Below are 24,917 nucleotides of genomic sequence, written 5' to 3' on the forward strand. Positions count from 1 at the left end.
CACATATACTGCAATTACCTTCATCATTTTTCTTAAACTTTTCACATCAGACTTTGTACTGCTGAAAGTTTAAAGAACACGAACAAGATATTTATCTTTTCCTTTAGTTAACAAATTACTGAACCACAAAAAGGGTCAAGATATCTGTCAGTCTTGTAAACTTAGAATTTTATTGCATAAGTGTATAAAGGTTATATGTAAAATTAGTGTGGGAATAAGACAACATAAAAGAGGTCTTCCAGTAACTTCTGAGTATCTTTGCAAGCATCACCAGAGTCAAGTTTGTTTATTTGAGGCTTGGGGGGGAAATGTTGCAGTAACTGTATGCGTAAAATGGCAAGTACTTGGCCATTATAAGCTCTTCATTTCACTTCCCATGTTTCCTGCAGCAAGTTTTCAGAACTCTGGATGCAATATCATACTCTGTGATTTTTCCTGGTCCATATTGTGGAATACATATGGAAGCCAGGTAGTTACAGGTGAAATTCTAGGATTAGTTTCATGCTATCAAGTCTATGCTTGTTTCCTCCTTGGTATTAATTTCAACCCATTCCCTGAGAAAACATACTGTACCACAATCAGAATCATTGCTAACTATACAATAACCTGTGCTGATGTTTCTTTACACTACTGTCACAGCTAAAGAAGCCAAACTCCAAACTATCAAGGCAGCTTTTGTTCCATTTTCGATAGAAACAACAGCATCACAGCTGGAACTGAGTGAAGATGTGCTGTCTAGAGCTGCTTCAGTCAGCAAAGAATCTTCTCTGTGTTTGGGAATGCACATCAGGCTATGTAACAAAAATACACTGCAGATACAGGTCAAACAGTAATAGCTTTAAAATACAAAAATAAAATGAAGCTGAAGCTGCAGTATCAACATATGAACACAAACCTCCCTCTGCCCACCATCACAAAAAACACTGTTGCATCTAGAGCTGCCAATTCTGGGGTAAGCCAGTCACAGCTTTACATTAATGGTGCTCTCCAGCTACATTAAAGGAACTTGTATTCATCTTCTCCCTACAGTGTTAATTAAATTTCCATGCAAAATTATTTTACAGTTATAAACAACATAAGATATAAATCCTTTCCACTTCCCTCCAACATTTTTATGTATTTTCTTGTTAGATTCTGCTATGGCAAAAGGTGACACGAGGAAAGAACTTCCATAGTTTAAGGACTGCGGAGCATTGCAGAGTGCTTGTTGCTGCACACTGCCTTCCCATTTGCTGCTTAGATTAAAGCATAAGAGCTAAATTGAAGATGAGAAGGTGCTGTGAGAGGCTGTTGTAAAACTGAGATCATCATTTGCAGCACTGCAGTTCTGATCTGACCTCAGCTCAGCTCTTGCCCCAGAAGTGCTGAGAAGGCTAGGACTCTCCTAGGGTGGGATTCATCTGAAGGGCATTTAGCACTGTAGTGTCAGTGATAACATCTAAGCTGGTTTTCCTAAACTACTAATATAGACAATGCAGAGAAACAGACATTTTAGGGCAGCTTTCATCTCGTTCTAGGGCAGATGTATAAAATAGGTCAGATGAACAGAGCCATGTAATCACCTACTTCTCACCACAGATCCCAAGGGGAATCCTGACAACTGGCTCAACTGCAGACAGCTACACTGTGCATTCTTAATTTTAGTCAGAGGAAGTACAACCCAATGGTTTTAACCATTACAAAGCAGTAGGGCATTTGAATTCTCCCCAAAAACATGCTAACATGCCAAACAGCTTCACACCATTTATTCTAAACACATTTGTTAGACTTACCTAAACCTACACTGTAAGACAAGACTCCACTCCCTAAATATATGAAGAATATCATACCTGGATGTATCCTTGCTGATCAATTAAAAGATTTTCAGGCTTTAGATCTCTGTAGATGAGGTCTAATGAATGGAGGTACTCAAATGTTAGCACTATCTGAGCTGCATAAAACCGTGCATGTGGTTCACTGTGAAGAATTAAAAGAAAATATTAAGTACCCCAAAACTATGCTAAGGTACTGAAACAACCATGTAACTGCCAGGGATACACAAACTAAGTATCTTTTAACTAGTTCTTTTACTGTGTAACAGGAAAAAGCAAAAGCAAAGAGCAAACATTTTAGAATTGATACACACATTCCCTAAATCTTGCAGCTAAAATACACATGCAAATCAAGATGAACATATCCCACAGTGCAGAGCTTAGACTTTAAATTTTGTTTTTAGAAACCATCATCAATTTGGGTGACAACATGCATAGGAATTCCAAGATTCTATCAGGCCTAGATTCTATCAGGCCTACAGGTCACAAATGCCTGTATTAATTAACTGAAAAGTAAGAAATAATTACAAATTCTTCACTGCCTGACTAGCTTAAGTCCACTGAAAAAAATGTAAATTAAATGCACTTAACCCTCCAGAATTTTTAGTTCAATGCTAACAAATTATATAAAACCATCCTCCCAAATTAGCAACATAAGCCTCTTTTAAGGAAAAATGTGATTACTACTCTTACCTGAACCTTCCGATTCTTCTTAGATGTGAAAACATTTCACCACCAGGAACATACTCCATTACCATGTATAAATTAGAATTGTCCTAAGCAAACAAGTAAACACACAGACGTTAGGCATACTGCAGTCTCTGTAGCTCCTACATAGAGTACATTTTACTAAAGACAGAGAAACAAAAATTGTAGCCATCCAATGACCTTGACAAATGTAAAGCAACACAGGTAGAAATTCTTGAAAAACTGCAAAAGAAGCATCATCTATCTCAAGAAATCTGTTTTAAAGTAAATCTGTATAAAGATAATTAGTGAGTTCCTGACACAGAATGTTGTGTAGATGACACAAAGGAAAAGAGGGTCAGATGCCTATTACAAGGCAAGACCTGGTACTCTTAAACATCTAGAACTGACAGCCTGAAGAACTTGCCTCCCAAAGTCCCTGCTCCAAACTGCAACACTTTGAAGATTAAGGTAGAACATGAATGTTCATTTCAAATGTTATTTAAAAAAACCCAGGAGGGCACATACCACTCTCTAAATTAGAAAGCTACTCAATTTTTTTACAGACTAACTAGCACATATTGTCATGAAATTAGAAGCTAACCTCAAAGTTCTTTCCTTCATGGTTAAAACTGTCATTACTACCTGCCTCAGGTACAAATGTCAAGCAAAACATCTGCAGGACAATTACAAATTCACCATTCCAGATACTGGTACAGAAGACATGCTTTGGGTTCTCTTGAAGATAAAATGATGTCTAAAACCTCCCTGCTGTACAAAAGCCAGCTGCACTCCAAAACAAGAGAAAGCTCTAAGTGTTTAATTTATATTTCATTTGTTTATTTATAGATATGCTTTTAATCATCACCTGGTGAACTGGGGTGTGTACAAGTGTGTACACGAGTACAGGAACTCCTGCTCAAGCCTTGGAAACAGTGCCAAGTGAAGCATCTTTAAAAATAACAGTACTTGAACTATTGTATGTAAAAGTTGTGTGTTTAAATACCTAAAGTTTAAGCAGGCACTTCCCTGAAACCCAAGAACTACTTCAAAATAATGATTACCTTAAAAGAATACTCCAGTTTAACAAGGAAAGGAAAGTTCACCGCTTGTAATATTCTCTTCTCATTCAGTGTGTGTTCTATCTGCTTCAGTTTGACGACCTAGGAGAGAAAAAACAATCTTCAGTTTAAATTTTATAGTCATTGCTAATTTTTTCAGCGTTATACAATTAGTTGAAAGCAAGCTTTTAACTTTACAGGTGATGAAAAACCTTATGGATTCTGAGTACAATAACAGTGCCAAGTAAGGATTAAAAAGTCTAACAATACTTCCAAAAGTAACACTTGTGCAATACATTTGGCAGGTAACTCTACAAATAGTGTTTCTCCCTACTTGCTGGATATAGGAGTCAGTGAGTGAAACATCTCTGCATTTTCTTAAGAATTGCTAATGTTTGTAACAGAGATATTTCTGCAGCAGTTCAATAAAACCCACTGGATCTTTGGATCCTTTGCTCAGAAAGGCAGGTAACCATCAGACACATTTAATTATGAATTTTGTTATCTGCATAGAGGAGTAAACAGACTTATTTTATATATCTCACACATTAGTGAGAAGACTAAGGAGAATACAAGTTCAAAATCTCCATTTTTAGAATGGATTCCAAGAAGCAATTATTGTTTACAATGTTAAGCTGCTAACAAGGCAGCAAGTAGCAGATTTCTCATCATTGCTCTTTCTCAGTAATTAATAATTGTGTTAAGCCCCAGCATTGCATAATCAATTACTTCCCTCTGACTTAATCCTTGTTGCACGATCTATCAATACCTTGGTTTTGAGAATGGCATGATTTCCAAGTTACTTTTTTTTTCTCTCCATAGGAAACAAGCAAAAAAATGTACAAGAGTGATCAAAACAAGCCTGGTTTTATGTTTGGAAATCAAATCTAACTGCTATAAATAACAGATAAACAAGATATTCCAACCCTGACTGGAACTGTACTTAATGCAAAAGGTAGTACCTAGAAAAAACGCACTACTGTTTTGAAATAAATGTCACACAAAAGAAGCAGTGACTTAAAAATACTAAACTTCTTTTGAATCACAGATCTTTAGGGACCAAATAAAAAATTTTCTCAAATCAGCTCATATGTGGGAAGTGCCTCCTTCACCCGTAAAAAGCTTTGATACTGGAATGATCTTGTCCATCAAAGCAAAAAAAGCTAAGGCTTTAGTCTGTGAGGTTCATCTGCAATGCTAGACAAGACTTTACCTCCTTCCTGCATCTTCGACCCGCTCAGTACTGGAGGGGGATGGCAGCACTGCCACAGGCTGAAGCTGCTGTTCAACATCTCATAATATCAAACTGGGGCCTCAGACAACACAGCCTTGCTCACACTTAAGGTCAGGCTCAGAGCACGTCCAATGACACTTCCTATGCACTAAATGATATCTGGTAATGGCAGATTCTCCAACAGCTTCTTTGTGTCCAAGCTCTTGTTCACAGTATTTTCCTTCCAAAAACAACTCCATAATGAGACTCGCCAAGCAATGGTATGTTACAGCCTTCCTACCTCAGGGCAGACACAGGAATAACATCCCTACACACAAAATTACTGGCTACACTCACATCTAGTACCTTTTTTTTCATATCCTGGTAAGACTGGATAACAAACACATACACCATATGCTCTCTGATTTCAAGTAAAATGGAAATGAAAAATTATAGGCAGCCTGCCCATTGTCTAATTTCAGGTATCTGTATGCTTTATATACTAAACAAAGTGATGGAAATGTCTTCTCCCTCAACAATTTCCTATCTTTTGTTATCCCTTAATGGAAACAACTAATATATTTCGGATAGAATACATAAATCTGTAATTATATATGCTAAATTGAGTTGCAAAGTATGTACTTCATAAAGGAACATATCAAGACTTGTGATTATAGACAAAACCATCTCAAGGACTGATGCTGGCATGGAAACATCTTTAAACCTGTGACTCAGTTACTGCAAGTCCACTGCAACTGTTAAAAATATGACTTTTTGCTTTTGCCAGGTAAGTTTATAACTCAGCTTTCCAATTTACTTTAGACTGAGAGGTAGTAATGAATTTAATTAACTTTTTAATAAAATTCTTAGAGTATTTTTACGGCAGCTTTCTGAAGTAAGATGTAATTTCCTAAACTGCTCTAGTGACAACTCAGACATTCATGAAAAAGGGTTCAAAGGAAAAAAAAAAAGTTGAAGATCTGAAATTTGGCGATGGGCTCTCTGTGCAGCAGTGGCATTCTACAGGGGCTCTCCCCACAGGATGCCACCAGCCACACTGAGGTAATGGTGAGGTACATTTCCACACAGATGGAAATGGTCTGGGCTCTCTTTCAGTTGTACTATGTTGGAATGCCATTTTAATTTTTTGTTTGTATGTTTATTTTTAAATAAAAGCATAGGAGAATGCTTTAGTTGCAAATAACTGAGCATTTCCAAGTAAAAATAATATGTCAGATTTGACACTAAAAGGTAAGTTTACTTTAGTTTCTCCTTGTCTGACCATTATAGAGAAGTCTTTGATTAAATGACCCATTATTCAAGGTCCAGGACTCCAGATCACATGCAAAGAATACTGGAACTGCAACTCAGGCAAAACAGTTTGATCATGCCACTGCCATAGTTCATTACATAAAATTACTCAGAAATGTAATAATGCCTAAGTGCAAGAGTCCACATTGAGGCAATGCTGACTGATTTTCTTAGCTGCTGGTTATGAAGATTCCTTTGCCAGACAAATATTTTCTTAATCTGATTTTTGTTGTACAACAGCAAAGTTATGTAGAGTGTCTCATGAAGCAGGAAGAGCTCACAGAAAAGAGCATAAAAAAGTAATCATTCATGGGATCAAGAATGGAAAAGAAATTATTTACGTAAACGATTTTAATTTAAGTTATGGTTCACAAATGAAAATTTTGAGAACTTGTGATCCAAAGAGTCTTCCAGAATTTTTAGCTACCCTGCAAAAGCAAACTTACTTATGTATTTAAACAACAGCACTACATTTTGCTTTTGCTGAAGAATATAGGTCACCTTACACAAGTGAAGCAAACAATGTACCAGACAACATTTTATTAATGCCTTGGACACTACTTAGAGCCTCTTTAGGCTGCTGTTAACGTTATTGGCCACTGTATGAACTCTACACAGTACCAACAACTGAATCTACTGCCTAGAAGAGAAAGTCAAGCATTTAAAGTATCACCAGCATCCAAGTGTGACAAGAAGCAGCTCAGTACATGCAACGTGGTTCGGCCACAGCTACTGGATCTCCACCTACATCAAACTCTTCTTTGTACCACAAACCCCACAATAAATTACACCAACCTTCTGTTTGTCCAGTATCTTCATAGCATAATACTGTTCTGTGGATTTATGTTTCACCATCATTACTCTCCCAAATGATCCTGTTCCAAGGGTTTTTTGCCTCTCAAAATCATCTAGGCCAGCAGTATTCTACATGCACAAGGATATAATGACATTATTTACAATCTAATACCCAAAGACAATTTTAACTGTATGAATCAAATTAATTTAGGAAAAAAGATTGAGTAAAACTACATTTATCAAAGACAACTATAGCCAACTACACTGTTATAATTTCATGCCTCTCAAAATTTGTTAAGAAAATTTATACTGCAGTCATTAAAACAGAAAAAGACTTAACAGAATTATATCAATATTTCTGTCATTTGTCCATACAGGTGATACATGACTGGTAAGAAACATCTAGCAGTTAAGAGGTCATGAATTTGAGTCTTATCATGTTGATTGTGAACACCATTCTCAAATGAGAAACCTGTTGTTCAGTATGACCATTTCATCAGCTCGGATCTGGACAAGATCCAAGAGTCTTTGCTGATGAACTTCACTGACTAAGCTGACATTACAACTGCGAACTCCTTTACAAATTGTATTCAAATTATTTTCTGCACTGCTGATTACAGACTGATACCACACTAATAACATCATTAAAAACATGCAATAGAGGAAAGCATTGAATGTGTAAATGAGTGATACCTGAGGGGGGCTTTCCCATTTTCTTAAAAAGTCTTCTTTGGCTTTGGCTAGGAACTCTTTCACTGAAAACACACACAAAAAAAGTACATTTTAATTAATATAATTCATCGTGGATGCAATGGAGATGCTTTGTTAAAATATGTAAGCTTCATTATCAACTTCTTTCTTTCTTCAACTGATAATAAGCTATTTTCACCATGTATGAAAGCAAGCACCAATGCCTCTAGAACTTCTACCGCATTTCTAGGTGATCTCTAAGCTTTCTGGAGTAACTACATCATTCTACACAAATTACTTAAACTTTACCAGCTCTAATAATTCAAAATACTCTATAGGCAAGCAGGCTTTAAGGTGATGTTAGACATTCTTAATTCAGCTGGGAAAAAACCAAATACCTGACATTTATAGATAGACATTCCACGAAGATTGACTTTTTTATCTGCTTTTTTTTAAATAAATGTTGCATTTTCTTTCAGCTGCTTGAGTATAATGTCAATCTCATTGCTTTTTCCCCTCATCACCTTCATTTAAAGGCTGTTTGCAAGCTCAAGTACCAAATGGACAGCATTACTGCAAGCAAAGACAAAGCACAGAGCTACAACGACACTGCACATTAGGCATGCCCACAGTCAGAGAGTATGTAGTTTTAATATTGATTTTCCACTGAAATTGAAGGAATGTATAATGGCAAAATTCTGGATGACTGTTTAAAATGTGCACCAACATATTTTGTTCAGATCATCTCTCAGCTGTTCTCTTTTTTGAGTATCAGTGCTCAGCCAGATCAATGCAGATTACTTCATGCAGTGTCATAAACGGGAGGTCTTTCAGATATTGCTGTGGTTCTGAAAGAGTCACAGAATCAAGAAAAAATATCATACTGGTTTTGTGTTCTCTGAATCATGTCACATAATACAACATTAATAACAGTGGATTTTCTGTACTGTGACATTCTGCCACAAGCAATTGCTAAAAATACACAGCAAAGTGCCAAGATTATTCTGGTCAATATCTAGAAATGTATGTTTTAGCAACTGTAATTTGCCTTCTGAGGGTCAAAAAAAATTAGGTTTATAACAGGTTGTAAACAACCATTTGATGAGTCAGAACTTCCTTCTCCTTTTCAGCAAATACTAATGTTGACACAGAAAACGTTTCAAAGATTCTCTTATTTTACCGGTACAGTTCCAGCAGCAGACCAACAGCAGCTCTGGAGAAGGCTGATCATGAATTACTCTTTTTTTTTTTTTTTCCTTTTTTAACCTCTCTTTGGTGTGCTACGGGTCTTAATTACCACAAAGCGCTCAAGGGAGGTTTATGGCTCCCACCCTCACTGGCTCTGATGGAGCAGCAAATATAGTGGGAATTTCAGAAAAGTGGTCAAAAGTTCTGGCAGACCTCAGCACGGGAAAAGTGTTTAAAGCATGATATCCACTCAGCAATTTTATTTTAAGAGAAACAAGCAATATCAAAGAAGGGGAACATAGCTGGTATCCTAAACTTATGGTTAAATAGAGCAATAAAACCATAGTTTGTATCAAAGGAGCTATTTTAAATTGGTATTAAAACTTACTGAGAGTTAAAATATTTTAGTGGCTAATCAGTGAAAAATGTTGACATATTTATCCTGTGTGTGGAAAATATTTTCATTGTCTTTAAATTATAGAGTTTATTAATGTAATGACTTTTAATGATCCTAGTTTGAGAAAAGGACAGGATTTCCTGTGGCATGAAATAATTTCTCAACACAAAAAAGGGAAACTAGCAATGTCCAAATTCATGTTTGATAATCCTCCTTCCATAAGGAGAACAGAGATGACTTGACCAAGTGATGACTACTGATAGAGTTTTTCAAACACAATTTATGTCAAAGTAGCTTGAATATTATTTTCTCTCAATGACAAGAAAAACCATAACATCACTAAGATTATGAAAAAGCTGAGCCTTCCAACTCAAGTGGCTGTAGCTTAGAAGTGAACATTAACTTTAGCACTATATAGCACAACCAAAACATGACGTAGTTGGACTCATTTTCTTCATGTTATTGCAGTACATGTCTTAAATATCCCTCATGCCATCTCCCCTGCTCATATAAATAAATATTTTAAGTTTCCATGTATTTTGCACTGAAATATGACCATTCAGTATTTATAAAAATACAGAATGACATTTACAGCCATTTTTGTCTCTGTTCTACTTACGGAGTAAAGAATGCAGTTCATGAAATTAATGTGAACCAGCTGGAAATATTCAAGTTGTGGATGTGTGAGAAAAATCTCTCTTTTCTAGAATATCACTAAGCCACAAGCTCTCCTGCAACAAAACTTCCACTTCACTTTGTCTCTCTTTTCTTAGAACATGTGTTTTCAAAATAAAGCTACCCAATGGTACTCACTCATCTTAAGACTTCTGTCTTTTAATAACAAGTTCATGTTTTGTGATGTTTTATTAGAATTACAGTTTCTTTCTAACAAAGAGAGTGGGTCAAATTGTGCCTGGTTCCCACTTTCAGAGGTCACTTGGGCTCCTGCACCTCTACACAATGCAGCAAGAGAGCAAACAGAACTCGGGCAACTTAAGTGCACACACTTCACTCGTTTATCAAAATAGGACTTGGAATTATAAACAAGATAGATACTTTTGAAAATTATAGCTCAATCACAAATCAGTAGCTCCTGATACAGGAGAAAGTATTTCATTTCTACTTTTCAAGTGCAGAATCAAAATTTATGCCAACTAGTTAGCAGTGGCTGTTGGTATTATTGTGATGATGCAAACAAATAGGTATATTAGATGACGACTTAGAAGTTTTCCTCAAGTGCACATTTTTAGCCACCTTGCATTGTGACAATGTGGCTCTGGTTTGCTTTTCTAGTCTTTAAACTGTACCTAGCATCTGTGACTTTGGGCACTAATGAAGGAATGAGCATACCAAACGTCTCTATAGGTTCCCCAAGGGTTTGCAGGAACATTCACCCACACAGATGAGATGATGAAGAGAGGAAAGAAGAGAAGAAGAAAAAAAAGTTTTATGCATTTCCACAACAAACACATAGAAAACACAAATACATTCCACCCTTTCCCCTCCCCACTCAAGAACGGACCCGGTAATAAACCAACCCTTTCCCACACAGACAGAATGACTCATGCTAAATCACAGAATGTTTGAGCAAGGAAAGAAAAAAAAACCACCAAAGGCAGCTAAATTCAGTATGAAAAAAAGATGATGCATCACAGAAATAAGCACAGCTTACAAAACTTCAGGAGATCAAGTTGGCATCTTTAATAATTAATCTATTCCAAGACACACACATCCCAGGAACTGTTGCTAACAAAAGTGTATCTATCTTCATCACAGCATGCTGGATCACAATAAAACCTGTAATCTGGTGATTTTCCCACTACTTAGCACTTTGTTCCAAAAGACAGCATGTGTGAATTGCATGGCATGTGGTGGATAGCACAGAAATGGCAAGCAGTCGCCAAAATAAAAATAAAAATTCACAATCAAATTTCAGTTCCATTACCCAACAACAGCAACTTGACAAGTCTAAACTGCACAGCTGAAGTTGCTGTATGCAAACTGGAATGCATACAGGGATCTGGTATGGTCACCATACGAATAGGATTTAATTTTGGAATACTGTCAAGAAAAAGAACCTGCAAAAGAGATGCTTATATACAGGTTCCCATAAATACAGAAGAGCAAGGATCACTTCTACATGGCTGAGCAAAGTGAAGATGAGGGTCATGCAAGGAGTGCATGGATAGACCAGCGACAGACCCTGCTCAGACTGTGTTCACTGGTACAGAAGGTGGAGTAAAGGAGGCCAAAACCAAAGGAGGAAAAGCTGTTGCTCAAAAAAGGAAGGTACTGGAAGGAGACAGCAAAGCACAGGTAACAGCACCAGCACAATGAGGACCATGGAAGTGGTGAAACCAATGGGATGCGGCAGGAAGGGCACCAGTTGGAACTGGAGAGGATGCACTAGCAGTCAGAGCCTAGATAAGCACAAACACACAGCATAAACCCAGCTCTCTGTGACCAGCAAGAGCAAGAGGCAGATTTTATGCAATGCAAACACTCAGAGCAGAAAATCTGGTGAGATTCAGAAGAAGGGAGTAAGAAATGGCCAAGAACACACAACTGAAAGACTTGAAGCAGTTTTACGACTTCTGCCTGCTTCAGTTCAACTCATGGTCAGAAGCAATGATACATGAGCACACACAAGATCTAAGCTGTCCTCCTGTGTATCACAGGTAGCCTGAGGAGAGCTGTACTCAGAACCCAGGCAGCATGATGATAAGCAGGAAAGTGAGCTGGAACAGAGTTCTACCACAAGGAGAACCCAAGATCCAGAGGTTCCTAGCACACACGGAGCTATTAAAAACAAACAAGCAAACAAACCAACAAAACCCAAACAAATGAAAAAACTCCACCACACACAAAGTCAAACCCACCCCCAAACAGCAGGAGATTGCTCTCTATCAGTATATTCATACAAATCACAATTCTTTTGCTTGCTTTATTGATTAACTTTTATATGAAAAGTTAGCAGGCTTATAAAAAATGTTAACAAAGGTCATGAGTACTATAATGAGTACTGTGCCCTAAAACACAGTTTAAGAGCAAGTGAATTAGAAGAAAGTTCCTGAAAAAAAATTAGAAGGGTGAGGACCTCAGTTGCAGGGTTGCAATGACAGCAGAGGGAAAGGGGTCACAGATGGAGCATTCCTGAGAGTTACCACGAGTTACTTCTCCCACCTCCCACATGCACTGTATTTGTTATTCTCAATCACATCTCCCACAAGAGCCAGCAAGCCAGAATTTTATTTTTTGTATGGAAAGAAAAAAGTATTTGGCTAGGATTTACAGCAAGAAAGCAAGAACTAAACTGATTAAGACTAAACACTGGGCACCACTACAAACCCCCATCTGCTGTGCTAAATGCCAATCTCTGCCTGGTATTTAAAATGCCCTTTATCAAAATACAATTCAAATTTTGTTCCAAAACTGTAATATAATCATTTAAAGTCTGGAGTTAAAGGGGCTATTTAATGAAATCATTTAATGGAAAAATGAATACGTATGAAGAGATTCTGGTAAATGTATATGTATATTTCATTTTTATAAAAACAATATTTATAGCCTTAAACTTTATCAAGATGCACATAGATGCCTCAGTGAATCCTGCAGTTATGGTACCACATTTCAGAAGCAAGTGAGAAGTGTCTGATTTGAGTTCCAAGTCCCATTCTTACACCATGAACCTGTTGTCTTAAATTTTTAAAATTTCTCTCTTGATTAGGAGGATTAACATCACAAGGCTCAATATAAGATTTCTCCACCCTGGCAAGTGTTTCAAAATGAACACAGTTAAGCATTAAATATTATTATACACTCAGAGGAAGCAGCATGAGCACCAGTTAACATTTTAATAGCTGGAAAACACTTCAAAGCACAAATCAAAATGGCATAATCGAAACAGACCACAACAAAACCAAAATGCTGTTTCTCACAATATGAAAACGGTCAGGACAAATCCAATGTGATATGAGCCTGGCTGAGGGCAAGTCCATCTTGCCTGAACATTGCAAGGAGGCACTCACTGGCCCTCCTGAGGAGCTGACCAGCAAGGTCTTGTTTCTGCTAAAGACAGATTAATGAACTGCATCAATCCAGTATCTCACTTATCAAGTTTTTGGCTTTGGGAGCAAGGTTTTGATCTTATATTTTTGTTTAAACACTAATTGTGACAAAAAAGGTGATGCAGAGCAAACTAACTTACCAGCTGCAATAGATAAGAACATTTCTTCAGATAAAAAAAACCCCAAATCAAAACAAAAAACCAAACCCCCCAAAAGCATGGAGCAGTTCTGACAGAGATCTTTTGCTGAAATACAAAACCTAAAAGTTCTTAAGTGAAAAGTAAGTGAAGGATCACGTAAGAGTTACTAACTGCATACAAGTTTGCTAATTATCTAACTGCATGCTGTAAATACTTCTATGGAATAATGGAAAGAACTGGTAAGAAATGGAAAAGAGAAGGACATAGAAAAAACATGGAGAAAAAGGGAGAGGAACAGGATAAACAGTAAATTAAGACCAGTTCCAGCTGAAGTGCCTAAAGACTAAAAGAGAGCACTTGAATCTAATCTTCAAAGGATAACAATCAGGAGTTAATTTACAATGTGCATCAATTGTAAAATACAAATTGCTCTTATCCACTACAACTCAATCTTGGAACACAGGCAAAATCTTACTTTAATCCTGTCCATGATTTTGAAGTCTTGACCTAAACAGTATTTTGTCAATTTTATAAAAGCAAATTTGCAAGTTAAGAGCTCTGTTAAGAGATTTACTTCTTTTTCCTAAATTTTAGTTTTCAGTGCTCCAGGACATAATTTTAAGCTGTAAATTAAAGCTGAAGTCTTCCTTAATGTTCACCTCTTTACCTGGCTGGCTATGGAGCAACAGCCTGCACAAGAGATGTGACAGATTCAGACACACCAGAAGAGATTTTCAGCTATCAGAGGAAACACCAATCTTTGCTGAACTCTGAGCAGTACATACTCTACTGCACACAAGTGCCACAGCCAGATCAAGTTATTAGAGAAAATAAAATAAATCTTATTTCCAAATCCAACATTCAGTATTTTTTTCTTAAATATCAAAGTACTGGTTGAAACAAAGGCAGCAAACTCTGCTAATGCCAAAAGTACAATGTACAAGAGGCCACTCTGGGGAGACAGGACCAAACCCAAATAAGAGTCACTTACGATGTGAATCCCTGAAATTTTCTTTAAAAACCCTCAAATGTATAATGTAAATCAGTAAAGTCAAATGTATAATGTAAAGTTATTCGGTCACAAACACCATCAAGTCCTGTACTGCTTAGCAGAGCTGTACATGCATCTATGTCCCAATTCAATCATTTTGCACCAAAACCCCTCCAGATGAGATAAAAACACTTTCTTAATCTACAAGAGACTCCAGACCCAATGTTCATCAAAATTTATAAACAAATATATTTAAAGTGACTTCTCCCTCAAGAGGAGATAAATGCCAATCAAACAAAACTTATGACCCAACCTGAGATTTATTATTCAAACCCTAAATTATTGATTATATGCAAGACTTCCTTAATGCTGACAAGCAGATTATCTTCATCTAACATCCAAGTGTGGGACATGACCTAAAATTTCCTGCAAATTCCTGGTGGGTGAGAGCTGTTCCACGCCCCCTTTGGTTATTCTGGTCCTTCAGGCTGGCACCTCTCTTTAGTACCCAACTTTGCTTTCAAATGACAGCAGTGCTTTGCTAATTCATTAGATCTGGTTTTTTGTTTCAATTCCCTAAATGGACCAGTTGGAACTGACATCCAAGTAGCTCTGAATATGTTAAAACTAGACTTTGGCCTAAGGAAAGGAGCCACTCTCATACCTCCTTCCTGCCTTTGAAACGTTCATTGACAGAGACAACACTTTTGTAAACCTGCTTCCTCTTTTGCACCAATCCATGTGCTTTGAGGCTTAAAAGTCCAAGAAACAGCAGTTTGGTTTGTTAGGCTGCAATTCAGTGTTCACTATGGACTGAAACAACCTCCCAGTCCTGTCCTTCCACAGTCATTCACTTGAATGACCTCTTTGGAAAAGCAAAAGCATCCTTGTGTCTGACTGCCAAGCCAGGTCAGGGCGTCAGCCCAGCCCAAGAAGTAATGGACAGAAGGCAGGGGATGACCAGGGAAGCATCTTCCACTTCCTTCCAACCCATGGAATGCTTCTCCTAGGGCAAGGGAAGGGAGAACTGGGGTGAAAATGGGCAAATGTGGGGGGCAGGAGAACTGTTCCTTTTCTGAAGGAGTGCCAGTTTCTGCTAGTGTGATGAGACCATGAATGTATTGCACTTAACTGCTGAGAAGGCTTCTGAGAAATAATTCTAAGTTATTGATTTTCAATTATTGTATTGAATATTTCTATTAACTTCAAATTTTAAATTAATAAATTGTAAGTTTAATACAATTACTTTCACATGCACTACTTAACACTCCCTACATATAAAATAAGCTCATATAGAAAAGGCTAGGTGAAGCATCTTAACATGGGAAGTCCTCAATTATCACACACTGATGTGCTTTGTGAGCAGTTAGGAATTAACCTTCATCTGCACAGTACCACCCTCTATAGGTGTTGCTGAACTTTATCCAGCAAGTAATCTAAAATGTTCCAAGTACCACAGGACCTACAGTGTAAAAGACCACCTTCCTGTGTGAAATATAACAAGTATTAACAATATGACAAAGAAAACCGAAAACTGTGAGAAAATAGTGACAATTCAAACATCTTTTGTTTCTGCAGTGCATACATTTCCATGGTTACCATATGGGGGGGAAAAATAAGAACACAGTTTAAGAATGAATTCCAAGAACCACATTTCCTAGGGCACTACTATAAAAGATCTTGCATCTAATAGTTAATACAAATATACAAATTAATCAGATTTTCCCCTTACAGTCAAAACCACTTACTGACCAAGCAAAATGTTTACAGCATCTGCTGCAGTTTCCCTCCAGTTCAGCTCTCTTCCCCTCTGCATGGTTAAGATCCTGACTAACTGGCTAGCACCAACTTTCCTCTCCATATTACTGCCCCACATTGCCTCTTAGTAAAAACTTCAGTGACTAAAAAGGATAACATGATCAGGCAGCTATCACTGAGGGTAGGCTTTATGGTTAAAATATTAGCAACAGTAAGCACAAATCTGCAGGTAGCTGATCTGATCTGCATATTGACTAATAAATTCCCTGCAAGCAGGCAATGCCTCTCATAACAGCAGATACACTCATGCACAGATACCCCTTCCTTTAGAAGTAACCTTTAGAAGTTTCACCATACTCATTTCTTCCTTAAATTCCAAACTAAACAGCTTCAGGGGCTGTTCACTGCATGGATGCACTTAACAAGTTACTTGAGAAGAGCAACTCTTGTGTTGCTTTTTCTTTTCTCAAATATTTCATACAACCAAAATCACACACCAGGATTGGTGTATCTGCTGTCTGCACTCACACTTAAGTCTACTTCCCACAAAGCCACCTTGCCCCAGTCCTCGCATTAACAAAACTCTTCAAATTTTCATATACATGCTTTGGGATCAGCAAGGTACATCTTCACAGCTGTCAGTGTAAATCAGCAAAATAACTCTTCATCTCTTCAGAAGATCTGAGCTTCTGACACATTGCTACACTGACATATCTCCCGCAGAACACGCTTTCAATATTTACAGGAAAGGGTTGCCTGCAGTAACTAGTCAAGCAGGAGAAGTTCATTTATACCCTTAAATAGCAGGGACTGACTTCCTGAATAAGGAAGTCTTACATAAATAAACACATTTCACAATTCAACACATTGAGCGAATAACAAGCCTTTGTTTGCCTCAGGATTAAGGCAGGCAAAAAGTAGGTAAGAGTGTTTATCATCCATTCTGATAAAGAATGGGACTTTGGAGAGAAATTGGTAAAAGTCAGCAGTTACTTGGCTAAAAGACAGGCATAAAGCTAGCACAGAATTGAACTGCAAAAACTGCAAAAAAATTAAATTCTTAATGGGCTGGGATATCTGTCAGCAATTAAGAATGAATAAAGAAAAACACCAAAATCGTTATGCAAGTAACAAAACTGCCCATAAGAACTTCAATAATTAAAGCTGGGAAACTCCTTTTGTGAACTTTGACCTGCAACAGCAGGACCAGCAGCAACTCTTAGAGGAACCAGCAACAAATATATAAACAATTTGAGATGCAAACTAAAAACCAATGGGAAAAAATAAATCTTTCTGGTAACAAAATATACGTAAGAAATGTCATGGGGACTAGGCTAAGTCAGAGTTCAAGAGAGGCAAGATTACAACACACCAAATGCCCTTTCCTTTGGAAGAAACATCAATTTTATTAAACTCATTTTTTGCTTCTACCCTGAACCAAGCCCCCTGAGGGACTGTTCACTGTATGGATGCATTTTAAGAACTATGTCAATGCAGCAACTCTTGTGTTGCCTTTTCCAAATATTTTGTACAAGGATCAGAGCAAAACGTGAAGCCAAGTCACCACCCAAAAAATTGCCCAAGTTGGCTGTCAGAGGCTAACGGGTAGCACGGGGGAATTTTCAAAAAGAAGAAAGCATTAGTCCCATGAGACACATTCAGGAAGATGTATATTCCATGGCATCCTTCCATTTTCTAAAACCTTTCAGCATTGGGAATAATCAGTTGCTACTTCTTGTCCCTTGCTCTTAAAAGTATTCCCAGTGCACATAACTAAGATATTTACACTGCCTCCCTTCACCCTTCACTCCTTACACATTCCTATTCTCTACTGTGCACAAAACTGGCCAATAATTCAGCAATCTCTCAGTGTGGCTCACAGTCCTTTCACATACTGCTCCATCTGTCTCCATGCACATCTGGGATCTACTCTCTTCTGAGTGCAAATGTCTCTATCAGTGGTTACCTCTGTCTGCAGTATTGGAGAGCACCAGCCCCGCCATGTACTTGGTGGTACTTGGGAGTATTAAGCCTATTCTTAGCAAAACAGAAGATTTAGTAGAGTAGCACCTTCCAGAACTGGGAGCTAGAGCTATTAAAGTTACTTGGCCTTCCAGTTTTATCTGCTCAAGAATGTTCTGCTGTCCAAACCAAAAACTCAAGTCCAAAGAAATAGAAGACCAGCTTTTCCTTTGAGTCTTCCTAGAAAAAATCTGACCATAACTGGGGCTTTTCTGGGGAGGGGAAAAAAGAAATAAAAAAATAAAAATCAAGCCAATTGTATTTGCAATTGAAAGAAATATGTCACATTTTCATCAAGGTTTCAGTTGCATCTTGGCCATCTTTCCTTCACAAGGAAAGCATCTGATGTTATCCACTGACAGGGTGCAAAGTAACACTGCTGCAGTGAAAACGGCCAGAAGGGTGCACTGGAAAGTGTAAGTGGTTTAAATGGGGAGATGTTTACAGCAAACATTTAATCTTGATGGAGCAGGAGATAGTCACCTTTCCTTTATCAAAATTAGACTTCTCACTTATAAATATTTTTGATTGGGAACTGACACTTGGTAAAAGTTGCAGCTGTTTATTTCTATTTTTAAGGGAACTGGGAGGCTGGATGTAAGGATGACTGAAATCTACATATGCAAATTGCAGAACAAAGCCCTAGGGAAAAGAAAAAAACCACAACCTCAAAACAACCAACACCGCCCCAAAAAGCACACACCCCAAACAAACAAAAATCCAGCTGAGCTGTAACCTCTTTTTCACCTAGCCTGTATGAAATGTATGTCTTTATGACTCAATCATAACAGAATACAAAAAAAGCCCAAACCAAAATAATTCAAAATTCATAGAGCTGATTTCCACCACCCTTAATTCCTGATAAAGCTACAACCTTATTGTAGGAGAAACAGAGGAAAATGTGATGGAAAACCCAGCCTGGGAACTGGTGAAAAGCAGAGACTTTCTGACCCAAGGAGAGACCTCCATCAGCAGAGGATGCTGGCTGTGACACAGAGGAAGGGCAGGGAGGCTGTGGGTTCAGTCCCACTTCCCCCAGGCTGGGCAGAGGCAGGTGGTGGCAGGATCTGGGGATGCCATCACATCCTTCGGGGCGAGCCCAGGCTGGCTTGGACATGTGTGCCCACATCAACCTCGCACGGTCTCCTGTTGGGCTCCCTCCCCCTGCCAGCACCCTGCAGGGGTGTGGGAAGCACACACCAGAGACCAGGCCACCACTGGAAGGGACAGTCTGCATTTAGGTTTACTTAAAACAGCCATGAATGACGCTGTACCACAAATCTCCGTCATGTATGTACAAAGTGCTGAAACACTGTCTCAATAACTGTACCAGCTTTGACATTTGTATTTTGTACCTTGTACACCAAGGAAACGACAGCCACACTTTTCATTCCGGGGAAGATGACCTCAACACATTTGTATGAGATAAGTATAGACAAGCTGATATTAGATAAGGCAGTGGGATAACTCCTCCCACTCTTTATCTCATGCCATGTACAAAAGTGAAACCTTTGCAAAAATGGTCCTTTAAATTTGTAGAATAAAGCAAAACCACTCACAGACACACACAAACCCCACATACACAAGATTAACTGCTCTTTCTTTTCAAGAAATCTTTGCCTCAAGTCAGTTTCCAAAGCTCCAGACTATCTGGTTGAAACAAAGAGGCATCATTCCGGAAACTAACATATTTGGGCTTTTTGCAAATAATTTTCGAAGGCTATCTTTTTCTAAGGAAATAAACGTGCAGAGTTTATGTATTTTAAAATGACTTTGAATAATATTCCAAGTAAGAATATATTACTTCATATTTCCATTATATTCAAAGTACCTTATAATAAGTAGCCACAGTGGTTTTGGAAAGAAATTACCTGCCTGATGCATTTACTAGACCTATTATGGTATCTAATTTCAAATGAGACTCCCTTCCCCTACTTCCATGAATGACCTCAACTATTCTGCTATCCCAGCATTGAGAGGACTAAAAATCACAGAAGCGTAAGCCGGTTCAGATTAAAAACAACAATAGCCTGTTTAGAATTTTCAGGTGATGATTACAATAATTTCAGAAGGCCTCTCTGATTTGTATCAATTGACATAATTTATTATCAGTGGCACAGAAAATTAAGTGAACCGACATGTATATATTCAATTGCAGAATTTTCCAAATCAGATTCTGTGCCTTACTTAATGATTTGTAAGTTATTTCCAGAAGAAAGCTTTAAAATAAAATTTAAACTCCTAAACACCAGTTATGCAAAGCAAGCTGCTTAATAAAAAAACATGCAAATTTTTAAAACTAGTAATTTTAAATAAAAGCCCACAGTGAGTCGATTACAAAAACAAAGAAATCAGCAGTCGATGCAGCTATGCAGACAAGAAAGGAAAGCCTGGTAGATTTTTCCTGACTCTGAAGACAGAACAAAAAAATAGTGTCAAAGGTAATAGAAAAGACTTACCATTCATGCTGAAGAGATAGTTTCCAGAAACATATTGCTCCTAATATTAATCCAACAGTTGATGAAGTATGTTAATCTCTACCAAGTCGGTGCTTAAATCTCTAAACACACTTATACACTAACTAGAAAGAGAGAGCACACAGAATCCAGAGAGCTGCTTTTCCTTATGAGCTCCTTGTGATGCAAAAAACCACGAAGCACAAGATACCAGTAGAAAATCGAAATCAATATTCAGGACACGGGTATTTGGTTTTGCTCATTAACTACTACTGTTCTGACCAGTGCTACCTATTCATGTCTAAAGTAACTCAAAATGGCAGGGGAAAAAAGCATGCAAACACCAGGAGGTTTTAAGATGTTCTCAATTATATCAAGCACTGGTTGTTTCCATGGCAACCTTAGACCAGAATTATCTGTTGACTTGTACCCAACTAGTAGTTATTCTAAAGCTTTAAGCAATTCACACAGTGTGCTCTGTACATTATTTCATATTTCACATGCTTTTTTTCTCTACATACACACATATATAATTATTCCGCTAAATTGCTATAGATCGTCCCACAGGATTCGGAAGTATACTGGCGTTATTTTGAATCAGAGACAAAATCATTTTCTCCTCTGACTGCTCACCACCCATCCCTTTTCCATTTAGAGACTATGGAGATGACAGAACATGCATTAGTGGTGATTCTCCTGACCGGTTACCCAAGTTGTTAATGTTTTCTCTCTGCACAGATTTGGAAAATAATTGCATCAGTTCAAGAATCAAAGATCCACACTGATCTTACTCTCCCTACACTCAAAACCAAGCAGGCTCCTTCTCCTTTCATTTCCCATTTCAATCATTCAGCGAGCAACAAGCAACTAAGAAAACAAAACAAGAATGGAAATGTAGGTTCCATATAGTTGCAAGTGCTCACAGTCAAGACATCTAAAGGAAGAATGAAATGCATTGTTCTGATGGCTACCATCACGTTCCTTTCACCCTTGGGCTGTGCAGCACAACTGACCTGGTTACCAGTCCAGGCTTTACAATCACACATGTGCTCAGTCAGCTTCTGAAAACGCCCTGAGTCACCTCTGCCCTACTGGACTCTGAGGATTTCACAAAACACATTTGTTTCATGCATCAACCAAGGATCCATGGCATGTTGGAGAGACTGCATGCTTTACGTGTCAAAATAATGATGCAAAAATGTTAAATTTCAAAATCAACCACTGAAAAACTTTTAAGGTCATAACCACGTGGCAATTTACTCAAACCCCCAACACTAGATAACTGACAACACAAAGTCCACCCAACACGCAGCAGCCCCTTCCCCTTCAGCAAACCCAGAGCTTCAGCAGAAACTGACTGCAAAAGGCCATGCCCAACAAACACACCTCTGTTGTGCTTTGTTATGGCAGAAGGTATAAATATATTAACTTCCTTTTCAAATGAATTCTACCCAAAGCCTAAAACAACAAAAATTCTGAGAAGTCACTTTCCAAACCTTTTTCAGGAATTAAAGAGTGCTTTTACCCTGAACTTCAAAGAGTCATTCATGCTGTCTGCCATGAAGCTTCACCTAAAACTTTACACTTATGTTTCTAAGTTGCAGTGAGGTGTGCAGAATACTTGAGAATATTCAAACATCCCTACAAGACAAACATCAGCATATTCCTAAAACACTGCTTATTCATGAAACTTTCTGTGAAATTCTACAACCTGAATTCAGTAACACTAGGCAATTCTATGACATTGAACTTTTGGGTATTAAAAAATCCCAAACAAAAACAACACCCAAACAAAAAAAAAGAACCAACCCAAAAAGAAGTCCACCAAGACCTTGTTTCTCTTTTATATTTCATGAATTTTCACAGATAATATATTTTTCTGAAGATATAAGAAATCAGGAGTAGACAAATACTCCCTTCACTGTGCTCCTTATCCTCTCTTTCAATCCAGCTACAGTGGCAGTGAAACAAGAATCATTAAATGTGGACTTACATCATGTGTACCTACAGAAATTTACATTATTTTTTAAACGCAATCTACAAATTGAAGTTTCAGGATAAAGACTCAGAATTTCACCTCAAAACCAAAGCTACATAATCACCCACCATTCAGCTACCAGCTCAGCAACTTCAGCTCAGAAAAACTGCATGCAATCACTCTGCTTAATTATGACTTTAAATAGCATTCAGAGAACAGCCATTTTCACCATGTTTATCACCAAGAGACACGACAGTCCATTTCCTCATCAAACATGTCACATGAGGCAGCCTGCCTTAAGCAGAGGGGAAAAAAAGTAAGAGCCTTGTACACAAACAGGTCAGGATTTGTAAGTGTCAGTAGGTCAATACCGGTTTTTAATTCACGTTATATAAACAAAAAATGCTTCAGTGTTATTTTTTCAAATAGCTATTTACATAAAAAAGAGCTTCTAGATAAACACAAGTATGTGCCTATTTTTACCAAGCTGAAAATATTTTGGAGAAGTAGAAGCTCAGAATTTATGCACTTTCATCATTTATATTCCCAACAAAACGAGTCGATCCTTTCCCATCTCATTTGGGAGACCTAGATTTAATCTATTTTAGGTCAATGCATTAACACCTTTTTGTTTCCATGTTTACTGCTTAGCCTCTGAGAAGAGATTCACTCCCTACTCATAAAATATTTTAAATTGCAAGCAAGATGTATAAACACTGATTTTCTTCATGGTAATACTGTGATGCTAAGCATTTCCAACACGGCCTATCTTCAGCTGAAATAATTGTGCTATCTCAAATCCATCAATGAATCTGAAATTTGGAACAAAATTATCATAAATTACCATATTGTAACATTTTAAAATGAGTATTTAACCACAGAGACAAGAATTGCTTTGCAAAATAATGCATGCCTTTAAAATTTTTTTTAAAACTTCAAATGTCAGTTTATTTAGATTGTAATTTTTCTGAAATCTCGCACTTTTATTACCCAAAATAAAACCATGAAGACTTTTAATCCATACAATACTCTAAACTGTTCACTAATTAAGAAATTAAAGCCAATGACAGTCTGCATTCCCACACTAAGTTAATACATAACAGTTAAAACCAAACACAACTTTGTATCATTTACCACTATATAGAGCATTTCTGACGTCTATATCCCTTAAAATACAACTATGAATGATGAAAACCCCTATAAGTTTAACCTATGCAGCAACGTCTGCCTATTTCAAAGTTTGAACATTACAGTCTTTAGTTGGAGTTTTCTATTTCTGCTGAACTCACTGACTTAATTTGAAAATAAAGGAAGTAATTCAGCAGTAAAACCTGGGGCGTGGGCTTGCCAAAACAAGTCAATGGTGCTTTGAAAAAAAAAAAAAAAAGGGATGAGGGATAGACACTCCTGCCAGCCACCAGACCAAGAACCAGCCCCATCTTCCCCTGCCTGATGCAGTATGTCATTTTTCACATTAATACCTTTAGGAAACAAATCATAAAATTGCCCCGAAACGTATCAGACATGACTGTTCATATCTGATTACAAACATACAAGTTTTCACTTAGAAGGCAAACTGAAGAGCAAGTATCTAAAAAACAAACAAGCCCCTGCAACTTACTTGATTTGTCCCATAGGGCAGTGAATTCAGAGCAATGTTGGCTCTCGTGTTCCAGAGCCACTCTCTGCTCATGCACACCACTCTTGGAGTGCCTATGGAAAAGGCGATTAGCAAACCCTTCCAGGATCTGCAGTGCTGTGGCTGTCCCCGTGCACTGGTTACAAGGTCCCTCCTTGTGCGCTGCCATCTACATGCACTGGTGACTTTTACAAAAGCAAAAGAGAAAACATCTGCAGGGAACTGGACAGCCCAGCGCCACAGAGCTGTGCATGTGTCAAGCTTCCTGCCTGCAGCGTTTGCTAACCACTACTCTCTTCTACTTCCTGTTAAGAAAAGCTTTATGATGTACTGGTTTAGACAGCAAAAAGTCTCTTTTCACATAAACCGAAAAATGTTGGGTTTTAAAAATTTTTAGTAAGTGCATAAGTTCTCCATCATGTGTTCTCATAGCTTTTCAATGGATGACATTTCATATTTAAATACACATTTTATGTTAGAATGCTACAAACACTTGTTCAGAAGTAAAGATCAGAAGGCAGATAGGTATTTTTTTAATTTACCACAACCATGTGTGAAGAAAACTAAGTGACTATTTTGTAGCTCCTTCTCTGTAAGTAAGATGGAGTACGACATCATCACAGCAAACATAACTGGCTGGAATCTAATAATTAGTAATTTCATGCTTTCAACTAATCAACTTTCTAAGCAAGGAAGTTACAAAAATATTGAAT

The 24,917-nt window shown here is 37.7% G+C and overlaps 1 protein-coding gene across 1 annotated transcript in view; it reads right to left on the bottom strand.

Annotated features, from left to right (window-relative positions):
- LOC103804251 (cAMP-dependent protein kinase catalytic subunit beta) overlaps positions 1–20,990 on the bottom strand; it is a 22,925-nt gene extending 1,935 nt beyond the window's left edge. The window contains exons 1-7 of the mRNA XM_009076852.1: positions 20,591–20,990; positions 10,504–10,512; positions 7,572–7,633; positions 6,879–7,007; positions 3,563–3,661; positions 2,505–2,587; positions 1,830–1,956 (exon numbers count right to left, since the gene is read on the bottom strand). Of these exons, the coding sequence (XP_009075100.1) occupies positions 1,830–1,956; positions 2,505–2,587; positions 3,563–3,661; positions 6,879–7,007; positions 7,572–7,633; positions 10,504–10,512; positions 20,591–20,597 (516 nt within the window). The 5' untranslated portion in view covers positions 20,598–20,990. The remainder of the gene's footprint in view (positions 1–1,829; positions 1,957–2,504; positions 2,588–3,562; positions 3,662–6,878; positions 7,008–7,571; positions 7,634–10,503; positions 10,513–20,590) is intronic.
- Positions 20,991–24,917: the final 3,927 nt, after the last annotated feature.

This window comes from Acanthisitta chloris, unplaced genomic scaffold, assembly GCF_000695815.1.
Source record: "Acanthisitta chloris isolate BGI_N310 unplaced genomic scaffold, ASM69581v1 scaffold46366, whole genome shotgun sequence".
In the NCBI taxonomy this organism is placed as follows: Eukaryota; Metazoa; Chordata; class Aves; order Passeriformes; family Acanthisittidae; genus Acanthisitta; species Acanthisitta chloris.